General features: G+C 46.4%; 1 protein-coding gene across 3 annotated transcripts in view; it reads left to right on the top strand.

Moving 5' to 3' along the window:
* SPIN1 (spindlin 1) overlaps positions 1-15,868 on the top strand; it is a 98,427-nt gene that overhangs the window by 51,072 nt on the left and 31,487 nt on the right. For all 3 annotated transcript variants that reach the window (XM_006154336.3, XM_027774137.1, XM_006154339.3), the window contains one exon: positions 12,153-12,201. In XM_006154336.3, coding sequence (XP_006154398.1) covers positions 12,153-12,201 — 49 coding nt within the window. The remainder of the gene's footprint in view (positions 1-12,152; positions 12,202-15,868) is intronic.

Raw genomic sequence — 15,868 nt, 5'->3', positions numbered from 1 at the left:
TTTTTTTTTTTTTTTTGTTGGAGGCTGAATTATTAGTAGAAAGTCTTCATTCCCTTAAAAATCTAGTTCACAGTAGCCATGTGGAACCTTGTTCTGAAGGCCCGCGGCTTCTTCTGCCGATTTTTAGGTATCTTTAGTCTAACCGATATTTAAATTTTCTTCTCTCTCTTTTTAAGTTTATTTCATTCGAGAGAGTCAGGCAGGGACCCTTGGCAGGGTCTTCACACTTCTCTTGTTAAGTCAGTGCAGGTTTCTACCCCCGCCCCAGCCCTGTAGCCAGCCAGGATCTCAGCCTCCCTCAGGCAGCGGCCTGTGTGGGCAGACCCTCTGTGTGAACCCTGCACCCTCCTGTATAGCCCCCAGCGTCCTGCAGTTCCCCTGCTGCCGGTGCACCTCAGCAGGACCCTTCTGCTCTGGGGTCTCTTGTGCTCTGTGCTCTGTCTCTCGTTTAGCCTGGAGGTCTTCCTTACACGTCTCGGGAACCCAGACTGAGCCTCCAGCAGGCACTGAGAAGTTGCTGGGAAGCCGTGTGTGAGAAAGTGGCCTTGTTGCTTGGTCCTTACGTCCTTACATTAGTGGGGATCTCTGATGTTTCCTGTGCAGATGGAGTTTCCGGTTTTCTGTTTGGATGCCCATGGTACTCAGGGAGCAGATCCAGGCTCATCTTGAGTTAGAGTTAGGTAGTCAAACTGATCCTCCTTTGTGAGGCTGCACCCTCAGAGACCTGTCCCACAACCAGGGGTTATTAAACTTGCTGAGAACAGGGAGAGTATCCCCTTGACAGACTTGGGGAAATTTGAAGAGAGAGAGGTACTCCAGGGGAAGGAGTCACAGGGTTGGTGTCACTAAGGGCTGGCATGTGGAAGGGTTCACTTACAATTCCTAATCACTCGGGTTGCTGGGCTGGGCGTCAGTCAGGACCCTGGGAGCATCTGAGTCTGCACACAGTTCAGATAGAGCAGTTGGCCTTCCTTGGGAGCACACGTGTGCACGAGTCTCTGTGAAACTGGCTGCCGGTGTTGTCTCGTGCACGTTGTGGTTCAGTACATTTGAGCTGCCTTCTCGTTTTAAGTCTGCTTGCTTGTATATGGAGAGAGATACACACATAAGCAGGCACCTCAAACAGAGTGCTGTGCCGTGAGACTCCCCCAGCTCTCCCAGCCAGCTAGAGCAATGGGTGTGTGTGCGCGTGAGCACCTGTCGACCTGGAAACCGAGTCCTGGGTGTGCACGTGGCTTATGGTGCTATGGAACGCCGTCACTGCCGCGCCACACGCAGCTCAGCTCTTCCTAGAATAGTGCACTTTGTACATTGTAGTTGCAGTTTTTCCTCACTTCAGCGAATAGATGTACCGAAGCCGACCGCATCCAGGGTCGTGCTGGGCTGTCGCTGGAAAGTCAGCAGTCCTCAGACAGCTGTATACCTCACTTCTGGTGATAGAGCAACGGAGTGCCCAGTTAATACAGGTATCCCTGCCTGCTCTCCTATTATTTGCTTGTTTTGTTCTGTTTACTGCTTACTCTCTTGAGTGAGAAAGAAGGCACCCCCAGTGGATCCTGGTGCTGAAGTTTATCTCCAGCCCCAGCCATCTCCAAATTATGGGCACACTCAGGTGTGCAAGCTCAGGTAGGTCTCTGGATGAGAACCTGGGACTTACCCTTAGTGGTCATCTTTTGCCCTTTTAACCCGAGCAAGCATTGACCTTCATTGTCTCCCTAATATAATGCCTTTTCCAGAAACTTCATGTATCATGTAGTTGGAATCATACAGTTCATCAGACTTTTCAGAGTGGCTTCTCTCACTTAGTAATAAGTACTTCAGTTTCTTCCATGTCTTCCTCATGGCTTGGTAGCTTTTTTCTTTTTTTTATAATGAATAATATAATATAATAATATAATTCCATTGCCTGGATATACCAGTTTACTTACTGACCTACTAAAGTAACTGATATCTTTGCTGCTTCCAAGATTTGGCAGTTATCAGTAAAGCTGCTACGAACGTCTGTGTGCAGGACTGTGTGTAGACATATGCCTCCAACTCATTTAGACAAATACCAGGGAGCGTGTGTGCTGGTTTATATGTCATCTGCTTGTAAGATACTGTCAAACTGCCTTCCCAAGTGTATTCCCCCAGGCAGTGATAGAAAATGTGTGTGTTTCCATATCCCTGCTAGCATTTGGAGTTGCCAGTGTTTTGAATCGTCTCCCCTCCCCTTCCCAGGATGTGTGCACTCATTGAAGAGAGACAGAGACAGAGAGAGGAAAAGTGAGAAATCACCCACCATGGGGGATGGCCATGCTGCAGTCCATTCTCTTCCATTTTCCTCATGGGATTTTGGGCACACAAGTATGCATGCCTGGCATGATTTTCAAGCTGCTTGGTCTGGGTCTTGAACTTTGGTTGGCCATGTGGGAATCCAGTGCCCTAACTACCACACCACCTGCTGGCCCTGAATTTTGGTCATCCTAATAGGTCTATTGTGGTATCTTGCTGAGGGATATGAGCTTACTAGAGAGAGACTAGGAGAGAGAGACAACACCCCCATGGGGAATGACCATAGCACAATCTCTTCTTCATTCTCCCCCGTTTTGGGAATTTGGGCAAACACATGCATGCTACTGTGTTTTTTAGCTCTCAGTCTGGGACTTGAACCATGCAGCTCACCATATGGGATCTGTCTACCTTAACCAGCAAGCCATGAACTGGCCCAGTATATCTCATTGTTTTGCTTTTCAGTTCCCTGATGAAATATGTGTAGAATATCTTTCCACTGGCATAGTAGCCATCTGTGTATGTTTTCTGTTGAAGTATCTGTTCAGGTCTTTGGCCCATCTTTAAACATGTTCTTAATGTTCTTATTAAGTTTTAAGAGTTTTTGGTATATTTTGGATAGCAGTCCTTTATCAGATACGGTATTTGCAGATATTTTCTGCCAGTCAGTGGCTTGTAGTCTCATTCTCTTGATAGTATCTTTTGCACAGTGTAAAATTTTAATTGTAATGATGTCCTGTTCATCAATTACTTCTTTCATGCGAGATGCCTTTAGTGTTTTATGTAAAAAGTTCATCTCTAAACCCAAGGTCATCTAGATTTTCTCCTGTTATAAGTATTTTATAGTTTTGTGCTTCACATTTAGGTCTGTGATCTGTTCTGACTTTATTTTTGTGAAGTGTTCATGTCCAGATTAATTTCTCTCTCTCTCTCACTTTTTTTTTTTTTTAAGAGATTTTTGCTATAGGGGACATGCTCTCACTGGAGAGACAGAAGAGAGACAGAAAGCAGGAAATTACCTCCAGGGGGATGGCCACGCCTCAATCCCTTCTCCATTCTCTCAGGATTTGGGGCATGCAAGTACATGTGCCTAGTGTGAGTTTAAGCTGCCGGGTCCACGACTTGAATGGAGGTTAACTACATGGGAGTCTAGTGATGTAACTATAATATTATCTAGTCCCTAGATTAATTTTCTTTTTTTCATTTTGCATATGGATGTCTACTTGCTCCAGCACTGTTGGTGGAAAAGTCTCTTTTCTCCTTGTGTTGCCTTTGCTCCCTTGTCAAAGAGGAGTTATATATATATATATATTTTTTTTTATTGGTCTGTTTCTGGATTCTCTATTCTATTCCATTGCTATGTTAGTTTGTTTTTCCACCAGAAGCACAGGTAGCTTTGCAGTAAACCTTCAAGTTGGGTGGTGTCAGCCCTCCAACTTTGTTCTTCTTCAGTATTATATTGGGTATTCTGGGTCTTTTGTTTCTTTTTATAAGCTTTACATTCAATTTGTCAAAATTTGCAAGATAACTTGGGCTTTCGATTGGGATTGTACTGTCTCTATAGGTTAGTTGGAAGAACTGACATGTTGACAGTAGTCTTTCAGCGAACATGGGATGTCTCTCCATTTATGTTATTGTTCTTAGTTTCTTTTTTTTTTTCTCTTACCATCTCTCTCTCTTTTTTTTTTTTTTTTTTTAAGAGAGATCTTTGTTATAGGGTGTGTGTGCTTACCAGAGAGACAGACAGACAGAAAACAAGAAACATTTCCCAGAGCGGATAGCCACACCACAATCCTTTCTGTAGTCTCCTCTTGGAATTTTGGGCGCATACGCACCTGGTATGAGCTTTGAGCCACCGAGTCCGGGACTCAAAGTGCAGTCAACTATATGGAAGTCCAGCGATGTAACCATTACACTACCTACTGCTTCCTTCCTTGGTTTCTTTCATCTGAATTTTATATATTTTCTTATGTAGATCTTGCACATGTGTTCTCTATTGATGTTTCTGCCTTCATTTCTCCTATTAGTAATTTGTGTCTTTTCTCTTTACTCTTAGTTAGCCTGGTGCTAGAGATTTACCACTATTATAGATTTTTTAGAAAAGAATTATTTAATCTTATTATTATTATTTTAAGAGAGAGATTTTTGTTGTAGAGTGTGTGTGCTTCTCGGAGAGACAGAAAGTGAGAAATCACCCCCCAGGGAAGATGGCCATGCCATAATCCCTTCTCCTCCATTCTTCTCTTGGGGTTTTGAGCACGGAGTGAGTTTAAACCACCTGGTCTGGTACTTGAACTGTGATTGACTATGGGGAGTCCAGGGATATATAACCATTACTCCATCTGCTGGTCCCTGTTATTATTTTTTAAGTTGTTACAGGACACGTGTGTTCATAAGAGAGACAGAGTGAGAGTGAGAAAGGTAGCCACCAGGTCTGGGACTTGAGCAGTGGTCAACCATGTGGGAGTCCAGCACTGTAACTACCACACCACTTGCCCGTCCTTATTGATCTCTCTAAGCAGTTGGCTTTTTTTTTGGGAGGGGGGAGAGATTTTCACTGTAGGGCGCGTGTGCTCGCCAGACAGACAGAGAGAGACAGAGAGACAGAAAGCGAGAAATCACCCCCCCGGGGGGATGGTTACGCCGCAATCCCTTCTCCTCCATTCTCCTCTCGGGATATTGGGCATGCACGCACAATGCGCCCGGCGTGAGTTTTAAGCCACCGGGTCCGGGACACGAACCGCGGTCGACTACGTGGGAGTCCAGCGACATAGCCATTACGCTAACTGCTGGTTCCCTAAGCAATTGGCTTTTGATTTTCTTGATTTTTCTCTGTTGATTTCCTATTTTCAGTTTTATTAATTACTGCTCTGATTTTTTAAATCTTTTTCTCTCCTTTCTTTGGATTCAGTTTGCTCGCTCTCTCTCTTTTCCTTTCTAGTTTTCTAACTGATTATTGGTTTTAGATCTTTTTAAACATACAGACTCATTGTAAATTTCTCTGACACCACTTTTGCCGTATTCCTCAAATTTTAGTTATGTTTTCATTTTCATTTAGTTTAAGAGATTTCTTCCTTTCTTTTGAGGTTTATTCTTTGACCTATGTACTTTCAAGTATGTTGTTGGAGACAGCAGATGATGTAGTGGTTATGTCACTGGAGTCCTGCATGGTTCACTGTGGTTTAAGTCTCGGACCTAATGGCTTAAAAATCCCACTGGGCAGGACCAGCAGTTAGCGTAATGGCTATGTCGCTGGACTCCCACATAGTCGACTGCGGTTCGTGTCCCGGACCCAGTGGCTTAAACTCACACTGGGCGCGTGTGCATGTGTGCGTGCCCAAGATCCCGAGAGGAGAATGGAGAAGGGATTGCGGCATGGCCATCCCCTCTGGGGGGTGATTTCTCGCTTTCTGTCTCTCCATCTGTCTGGCGAGCGCACGTGCCCTATAGCAAAAACCTCTCAAAAAAAAAAAAAAATCCCACTGGGCTTGTGTGTGTGCATTCCCAAGATCCCAGGAGAAGAATGGATTATGGCGTGGCCATCCTCCTGGGGGTTGATTTCTCACTTTCCCTCTCCCTGTCTCTGTCTCTCTTTCTGGCAAGTACACACACCCAACGAAAAAGAACCTCTAAGAAAACAGTGTGTTTAACTTTCAAGTATTTTGAGACCCTTTTATCAGCTCTCTTTCTGTTATTGATGTCTCCCTTAACTTCTTGTGATATGAAGGCATAAATTGTGATTCTGTTCTTCGAGATTTGGCCCAGCTGCTGTGGTGCAGGTGGTAGGGCACTGCTGGGCCGTGTTGGAGCCACCAGGGAAGGCCCAGTTTGGATCCCAGGTCAGCCTGAACACCTGGTACACCCACCTGTGCCTGTGATCCTGCCTGGCTGCAGGGAGGTCATGAATTGGAAAGATTCTTTCAAGGGAGGATTGTTCTTTCTCTCTATCTCAAGAAATAAACAAAAATTAATATAAAAAAAACCTGTTACTTGTTTTATGGCTCTGTGTGTCCTCTGTCTCAACTAATTGTGTGACCTTGAGAATTTGTTTGCTATTGCTTTTAGGTGAAATAGCTGATGGATGTCAGTTAAATCCAGTTGATTGATGGCGCTGTTGGCTTCAGCTGTGTCCTCACTGCTTTGCTGCCTTCTTAGCTCTATTAAGGGTAGATGGTGTTGGAGGGGGCAGTGAGTATAGTGGATCGTTTCTAGCTCCTTGTTGTCCCTCAGTCTTTCTCTCCCACACACATGTTAAGGGTTGTTAGGTTCTGGGAACCTTTGTGATTATGTTATGCCCCCCTTTACCCCCATGAACTTCTTTCTCTGAAGTCTGCATTGTCTGAAATTATTAGAGCTTCTTGCTGTTCTTCAATCCTTGGCAGCATGATCTAACCTCTTCTCTGGCCTTTCTCTTTTTGCACGTGTTTATGTTTAATGTAGATTTCTTGTAGTTGAGTACAGTTACATCTTGTTTTTTGATCCACTCTGACAGTCTTTGCTATGGTTTGGATAATGATTTGTACTCCAGAGGTTTATGCTCTAGAAGCTTGGTCCCCAATGCAATGGCTTTAGGAGGTGGTGAGACCTTTAAGAATCACCTCTTAGGGGAGGGCTCCATCCATCCCGCTGGGCTGGAGGTGTGGGAGGGATGAGCAGTACGTGGGAATCTTGTTTCCTCTTTCTCACTGCCTGTACTTGCCTTCCTCTCTGCTTCTGTTGGCCACATTGCGATGTAGCACCAGAGGTCAGCCTGAGGAGGCCAGCCACCAGAGTCATGCCAGGTAACAGACTAACATGATCTCTTTTAGTTGGTGTATTTAGAACACTGACCCTTCTTTTCTGCTGGAAGAGTGCATGCATGAGAGAGAGTGTGCACATGTGCACTCATGCTCCCCAAGAGTGCTGGTCATACTGCAGTCTCGTCTATGTCCAGGATCCTGCACCAGCATCCTGGTCTTGTTTGCCTGTCCCTGGTGTTGTGTGTGTGTGTGTGTGTGTGTGTGTGTGTGTGTTTTCAAGCTGCCAGATCTGGGCTGCAGGGCTTGAACAGTGGTTGGCCATGTATAATCTGGCTCCCTCTGTAGGTGCTTACCTGTTGTACTACAGAGCTAGTGCTAGCCGTGGACATTTCAAATGATAATTGATAGGGAAGGATTAATGTGTTTGTTACTGTTTTCATTACTCTCATTCTTGCCCATTTTTTGCCTTTTGTTCTTTGCTGGTTTTTGTTATTATTATTTTTTTAATTTGCTAGAGGGCGTGGGTGCTCACTGTAGCAACTCTGGGGCAGGGACAGTTAAGAAAGCATCCTCACTGGGAATGGCCACGCCACAATCTCTTCTCCAACATTCCACCCTCCTGCTGGGATTTGGAGTCTAGAGCTTGAACTGTGCAGCTGGCCATGTGGAATCCAGTCACCTTACCTGTCACAACCCGGGCTGATCCCTTCATGATTTTAATTGTATATGATTCCACTTTCTCTCCTTCTTAGAATATGAATTATGCTTTCTTTTAAAAATAAGTACCTTTTAATTTTTATTTTTATTCGCTAAAGGGTGCACGTGCAATCCACCTTCTCTTTTTCTTCTTGTCTGGATGCCGAACATGCATGCACATGTGTCTGACCTGTTACTCAGGCTGCTGAAGCCAGGATTTAAACTGGTTGGCCCATGGGGGATCTAACTCTCTCAACCAACTCTTTCAATTAGTTAGGCTGCTACTAATTACCTGTTACTTTACTGTTTTATGGATCTGCCCTAGTTTTCAATGTACATTTACATCTAATCTAAGTCTGTTTTCAAATAATACTCTATTGCCACAAGTGTCATCCTTGTATTTATCATAGCAGCGCGTTTCTAATTTCTCCTTCCAGTGTGGTCATGCCATCGCTGTCATTCATTTCACTGATGTGTCATTCATCTCACTATACATACCACGTATGAATGAAATGAACAACAGTGACAGCACACACACATACATATATACACACACATGTGCACATATGTTTTAATCAGATACGTTGCTGCTTAGTTTTGGACAGATTATTATCTGTTAGGCCATTTAAGATAAGAAAACTAAAAGTTTCTGTATTACCTTCACATAGTCCTTCCTTAATTCTCTTCCTTTATATAGGTCTGAGCTTCTGAGGGTCTTCTAACAATTATTGCATGGCAGGTCTGCTGGTGACAGTTTGTCAATTTTTTGTTTGTCTGAGGAAATGTTTTAGTTCTCCTCCACTTACAAAGGATAATTTTGCTAGATATAAAATTGGGGGATGCCAGTATGTGGCATGGAGTTTAAGGAGCTAGATCCCACATGACTGACTGAGCGGCTTGAGTCCTGGGGCTGGTGGCTTGAAAAATCATGCTGATCTTGTGTGCATGCCTGCCCAAAATCCTGAGAGGAGAATAGCGAAGGAACCACACTGTGCCATCCCCCCAGGGGTGACTTCTCTTCCCCTGTCTTTGTCTTCCTCTTGTGAATTCACATGCCCTATAGCAAAACAAAACCCAAACCAGAAACCAAAAATTGAGGGATGACACTGTTTTGTCACAGCTTTGTCTCAGCAGTGGAAGTATTTGGCTTCACTCTTGCAGTTTCTGAGAAGTCTAACAGAATTCCTTTCTCCTTTGTGGTGAAGTTGACTTTCTATCTACGACTTCTTTCAAGGATTTTTGTTTTTGTTTTTTAAATAATTGCTAGAGGGTATGTGCACTGGGGGTGGGGGAAGGCACCCCTAATGGGGCATGGTCACACTGCAGTCCCTTCTCCACTTTTGCATCTTGTTGGGATTTTGAGCGTGCATGCTTGAGTGTGTTCCTCAAGCCTCTGAGGCTGGAGTTAGAACTGCATGGTCAGCCATGTGATGAGACTGGGTGCCCTTACCCACCAGGCTATGAGGCTGGCCCAAGATTTTTTTTGTAATCTTATTTTCTGCAGTTGGAATATGATGTGTCTCGGTGTGTAGGTTTCTTGTATTTATCCTCCTTGGTGTTTCTGAGCTTCTTGGATCTGTGGTTTGGTGTATGACACTGATTTGGAGAAATTTTCAGTGATTGCTTTGAATATTGCGTTTCTTTCTTCCTTGTGTTTCTATAATGCGCCCTTATGGGCCTCTTGTAGTTGTCCCACAGTTCTTAGATACTCTGTTTCTTCTGTGAGTTAGAGAGATAGGGGAAGGAGGCACTGAGATACAGCACCCCAGCGGGACCTTGACGGTGCCCCACCCACCCCGCCCGGAGCTCCGTGGCCCTACCGTGAGCCCCTGTCTGCCTAGTGTGTTCTGGGAGGTCTCGGGACCTACCCTGGCGGCCTCCGTACGTTGGTCTGACCTGCAGAGTAGCACATGTTACTGCTGTGCCACTGTCCAGTCTCTCTTTTATTTTTCTGTTTGTTTTCCCCCTGACTTTGCTCTCTTTGCTTTTGGAATTCTGGAAATTTCTGTTGAGATCCTGAAGCTCAGAGGTTCTTTCCTTAGCCCTGCCTAGTCTAGTAATGAGACCCTAAACGGCTTTGTTTCTGTTACAGAGTTTAAATCTCTTTTCTCATTCCTTACAGCATCCCGCTTTCTCTGCATTACCCATCTGTTCCTGCTTGTTGTCTACTTTCTCTTACAGGCCGTGGCATATTAATCAGAGTTATTTTAAGTTCTTGGTCTGATAATCCCACCCCTACCATAACTGAGTCTGGTTCTCATGCTTGGTTTGTCTCTTAAAGCTGTGCATTTCACATTTTAATGTGCTTCGTAATGTTTTGCTGAAAGGTTGACGTGTTACTGGCAAAAGGGGTTGCTGTCATAGGTCTTAAGTAAGGCGACGGTGAGGTGTGGGAGAAGGGCAGTGCTGTGTGGTCCTCGGTCCCAGGCTCAGGCTTTATTTGGACTCCCGTTGGATAGGATGGTCTGCCCACATTCTCCAACTCCTGGAGGGGGAGCCCCGAGAAGTGGGTTTTTTGTGCCTCCTCCCAGCCTCCACTGGCATTTTAGCTGCCTCCTAGCCCACAGGGACCTCCGGTGGTGTTAGTCAGTTAGGTTTTCCTACCCTGCACTGGTGTCCTCAGGTCTCTGATGTCTGGAGACTGTTCATGTCCCCCTTCCTGTCTCCATGCTGGGGACAGATGTTGCCCTGTGACTTGGCTTTTCTGACAAGAGTAACGTTGAGTTTTTAGTTTAGTCATCCTTTTATTTGTTAGAATGAATTGGTGACTTCTGTGGTGCTTTTATGCCTAGACCAGAAAGAACTTCTCTTTATTCATTTCTGTAATTTTCAAGAACTGTTGTCTTCCCCCTCCTTAGCCTCGTGTTCCAGTTCTGTGGCTACAGTATTTTCAGATTTCTGGAGGATATCAGTTCTGTGTTTGTTTCTGGCTGTGCTAGGACTGTTCTTTGTCGGTTAGCATTTCAGATTAAAGGGTTACTTGGTTGGAAATGACTTCCCTAACCTTGAGGGAGTCAGCCCTGTGGGGGGTTGTGTGGCTATGTTGTGTTGAGAACTGGGAGGCTCAGCGTTAGGATGCAGGGACCAGGCTGTCCAAGCATTTGAGGCTCCTAGATCCAGCCCTCAGCATATCTGGTCCGGTTGTGGGAGAGTGAAGTGACGCAGGGAGGCAGAAGGGGTCTTAAAACCTAGTGCTGTTCCAGTAGACCTTGAATGAATCCTCACTTTTGTTCTTTCTTTTTTTTAAAGATTTTTGCTATAGGATGCACATATCAGAGAGACGAAAGTCACCTTTTGTGTCCTTCTCCTTCACCTTCCTCTCAGAATTTTGTGCATGCACGCACACACGCCCAGCATGAGTTTTAAGCCACAGGGTCCAGGACTCGAATTGCAGTCAACTACATGGAGTCCAGTGATATAACCATTACATCATCTGCTGGTCCTGTTGATGTCCTTTAAAGAGTGTTGGAGTTTGTTTTAGCAAGCAGATGTTGAGGCTGGGTCTAGAGCAACATTTACTGCAGTGAGACTGCCTCAGACTTCTAGTAAAGAAAGGGTCACCCTTTCCATGGTGCCAGAGGGGGCTGGATGGCATATAAGCAACTGCATTGCTTCCTTTCTTCCTGTTTCTCAGAACTGCTATGTGCACATTTGTGTTTAGCCAGGCTTTGTTTTGTTTATGGGAGAGGTTTTTGTTATAGAGAGCATGCGCTCACCAGAAAGAGACAGAGACAGAAAATGAGAAATCACCCCTCAGGGAGGAAGGCCATGCCACAATCCCTTCCCCTCCATTCTCCTCTCGAGATCTTGGGCATGCATGCACACGTGCCTGGAGTGAGTTTGAGCCACTGGGTTCGAGACTTGATCCTCAGTTGACTACATGGGAGTCCAGCAACATAGCCATTACACCAACTGCTGGTCCCGGTTTAGCCACGCTTAAGCCCTCCACTCCTGCAGGCTTTCGGAGCCCCCTTCTTGCCCACAGTCTGTTCCACAAACTCCAGCCACCCCACCATCCCCAACTCAACCCAATTTTCAACTTTGCAAAATCCCAGTGTTCTCCCTTCATACACCGTCACCGAAAGTTGCCTTCATGCATGGTGTCTTTGGGTTCATGCAGGGTCTAGTTGGTTCTAACAGGAAGACAGAGTCTGTTCCATTATATTGACAGTACTTCATGGCTAGGTTACCACTGTGAGCATCGAGCATTTGACTCTGGGTGTTTTCATGCTGATTGGGAGGGCGGGTAACCGCTGCCTCTGCCCGTTTGTCTTCCCGGATCCCTTCTGCATACCTGCTGTTTAAAAGTTAAACCAACAAATGGCTTTCTCACGTGTTGGCTGCTAGCCATGTTTTCTTTTTAATACTTCCCATGGCAGTTTTTCCGAGGTTCGGTGTCCCTGAGTTCTGAGTGTGTCCTGCTGACTGTGCACCCCTCTCTTACAGGCCATGCTGGAGTGTCTGCAAACATGATGAAGAAGAGGACGTCCCACAAGTAAGCAGTTCCAAAATGTTTATGTGCCGGACGCCTGCGCTTCAGAGAAACGCGCCCACGTTAAAAGCTGTTAAATAGCCACCTGTTTGTAGTGACAAGTGGGTTCCCAAGCCTAAATTCATGGGCGCGGAAGTACAGAAGCCATTATTCTTCTTCACTAATTTGTGCATGTGTGTGACCTAGTTACATATGAAAAAGAAAATTGAGATAGTATCTTAAATTGTATGATCAGGTTGGGTTTTTCATTTTCTTTTTTTGCCATGGGGCATGTGTGCCTGCTAGAGAGAGAGAGATAGGGAGAGAGAAATGAGAAATCATACCCCCCAGGAGGGATGGCCATACCACAATCCCTTTTCCAACCTCCTCGCGGGACTTTGGGCGCGTGCACACGCGCGCACACACACGCCCAGTGTTACGGTCAGCCATGTGGTTATCCAGCTCCTTGACCTCCATGCCACATGCTGGCCCCTGTATGGTCAGGGTTAACTTCATTAATATATTTGTCAGGTGCCCTCTATGTACCAGTGACAGTGCTGCCGCCCCCAGAAATGTCGCTCTCACTGTCCATTAGATCGTGTAAGAGTCCTTCTAGTCACAGATGGTAAATGTGGGGAAGACGCTCCCTGGCCCTAGTACCGTCTGAGGAAAAGCAGGCAGTTCAAGTAAAAGGAGAAGCTATCTGTCCTATGGTCTTGTTTTTCCCAGTCTCAGCAAATCGAAAATGGGGCGAGAAACAGAGAGACTGAAGCCAAAGTTCCCACAACCAGAGTGATGGTGACTCGTTTCAGGTGGTGTGATGGACGTGGGCTTGATGTGGGGAGCTTTGCAGAGGTGACCTTGTGGGGAGCAGGGCCTCTCGTGGCTGGTTTTCGGGTGTGGCGCAGGCCCTTCGCAAGTTCCTTAAGGTGTAAGGCTCAGCCTACTCAGGTCTGAAATGAGGTGCTCAATTAGAACAGTGAGATTCTCAGCCTCCTGGCACACTGGAAATCAGATAGAAAAAAACAGAACCATTGATTTGTTTTTCCTGCATGGTCTCGGGCTATGACTGGAGGGAGTCTCGGGCCAGGCCCCTCTGCACTCACCATGCAAGGCCCGCGCTAGGTCCTGGGTTCCAGTGACAGTGGGCAGCGCCTGTTTGCTCCCCAGATTGGTGCATGGGCACTGGAAAAAGATTACTGGAGGGAAGTCTCAGAACTGCATTTGGGACAGGCGCACCCGGCCCGCAGAGGTGTAGGAAGGAGCAGGGGGCCGTCTGAGGACTAAGACCACAGTGGAAAATACCGTGCGGCCGGGTTTTGGTTTTTAAGCAAATAGAAACAAACCTTGTACTTCCTGGCTGGGCTTGGGCACCTCTGGTGGCTGTGCCGTGTAGGAGTACACTTAAGAGAGAGGACAGAAGGGGCGTGTCTGAGACGAGGTCCCTCAGTGGTCTCCCTTCCTCACTTTCACATGTACCCCCAGGTAGAATGGGAGTGGGCTGCCATTGCAAAGTGCTGTATTTTCATTAGTTTATATTTAGGACGTGGATTAGGACTTGCCAGACACTAAGTAGATACATTCCCAGCAGTTCTTTTCCTTCCTTTCATACGACACAAACGCTTAATCCCAAGGAACTCCCTCCCTGATGTTGTGGCATGGCCTGGTAGTTCCCATGGTAAAGTGTCAGGTGGGATCTGAGTCCTCGTTAGTCGAGGACGTTGGTGCATGGAGAGATGAAGGGGTTTGTCCAGGGTTGTACCGTTCACAGCGTGGACCCAGAAATAGGCCGTGGGTTCCAGAGCCTGCATGTTTCATGGCCTCATCTGGAAAGTGCGTGGTTTAGTCATGCACATGCAGGCTGGGTAAACCCTCGGTGTGGGCTTCCAAGTGCTGCCTGGTGGTGGTGTCTTCAGTGGGTCAGAACATCATCTCGCTGTCCTCTGCTATTCATCCGCGACATCAACAGTGGTCGGGCCCTGGGGACTGGGGGCTTCTGCAGGCACCGCTGCTTCTCCCGTGTTCCCGAGTACGCACAGTAAAGGCGGTGGAAGACACCCAGGGGACCTGCACGAACGTCAGCGTGGCTCCTTTGTAGACCTTGTACTGAGATTCTCACCAGCAAAGCAGTGTTCTCTCTCTCTGTGTGCTGGTTTATATCTTGCAAAGGGACAGTTTCAATTTAACTGACTTTTTCTACTAACATCTTCAGGAGCCCAGAATAGGGGATTGCTTTTGTGTGATATTACTAAATAGATCAGAAGGCATGCCAGTCATCTGTACTAGTAGAATTGGGGTAGTTACATTTTAACTTTAAATGTGGGATGTCCTTAAATATCAGCTACCAAAATAAGATTTTCTTGTTGTTACGAGAGGGCACATGCACTTGCCGGAGACAGACAGTAGAGAGAGGTGGGGGGAGCACCCCCCACTGGGGTGGAGGTGCCACTGCAACCTCTTCTCCATTTCTCTGTCTTGTAGGGCTTGGGGACATGCATGCACGTGTACCGGGCATGTACCTCGAGCTGCTAGGGCTGGCATTTGAACTGTAGTTGAGATGTGGGATCCAGCTCTCCTAACAGCCTGTCTCCAGGGCAGGCCCCCAAAATAAAATCATTTAAGTGCTGGTTAGAAACAGGCAGTTTAGCCACTTGTGTGGAGCCTCTGTGAGAAAATGAAGGTTTACAACACAGACCTTTTGGTTTTGTTTTTTAAGGTTTTCATAATAGGGCATGTTCATTTGCAGGGAGACAGGATTAGTGAGAAATCACTCCCCAGGGGGAATGGCCACACAGCAATCCCTTCTCCATTCTCCTCTTGGGACTTTGGGCATGCACATACATGCTCCTGGTATGATTTTTCAGGCTTTTGGGTCTGGGACTTGAACTGGGGCAGGCCAGGTGAGATCCAGCACCTTAACCACCACACCACCAGCCCCACTATGCCACCTGCTGGTTCTAGATTTCTTCTTCTTTTTTGTTTATTTATTTATTTTTTTTTGAGAGAGAGGTTTTTGCTACAGGGCGCATGTGCTCCCCAGACAGACAGAGAGACAGAGAGATAGAAAGCAAGAAATCACTCCCCAGGGGGAATGGCCACACAGCAATCCCTTCTCCATTCTCCTCTTGGGACTTTGGGCATGCACATACATGCTCCTGGTATGATTTTTCAGGCTTTTGGGTCTGGGACTTGAACTGGGGCAGGCCAGGTGAGATCCAGCACCTTAACCACCACACCACCAGCCCCACTATGCCACCTGCTGGTTCTAGATTTCTTCTTCTTGATAGCAGAGTAATTAGAATTGTGCGTTTAAAGTTTGTATTGAACCTGTGAGTACAGAAGCCACCATAAATTAGTGTTTGCACTGAATCATGCTACCCTCAGTGTGGTCTTTGGATCAGTACCAGGGGCCATCATTCTGTCACGGGCGAGCCTACTAGAGTTCCCTTGGTCCCACTGCAGGCTGTTGAACTCTGGCATGTCTGGGGCCTGACCTGGGGCATTTTCACATGCCCTCCAGGCCATTCAGATGGATGCTAAAGTGTGAGAAGCACTGACCTGGGCCATTTTTGGAGGCAGTTCCTTAAGCCGATGGACAGCTGAAGAGCGTTGGCAGTGAGAGGTGGTTGCAGTGCTGTGTGCTTCAGACTAGAGAGCTTTCAGCGCTACACAGACGTCAGTTCTTCCTGCT

Source organism: Tupaia chinensis, unplaced genomic scaffold (assembly GCF_000334495.1).
Source record: "Tupaia chinensis unplaced genomic scaffold, TupChi_1.0 Scaffold000404_1, whole genome shotgun sequence".
In the NCBI taxonomy this organism is placed as follows: domain Eukaryota; kingdom Metazoa; phylum Chordata; class Mammalia; order Scandentia; family Tupaiidae; genus Tupaia; species Tupaia belangeri.
This window is presented reverse-complemented; position numbering and strand designations above follow the sequence as displayed.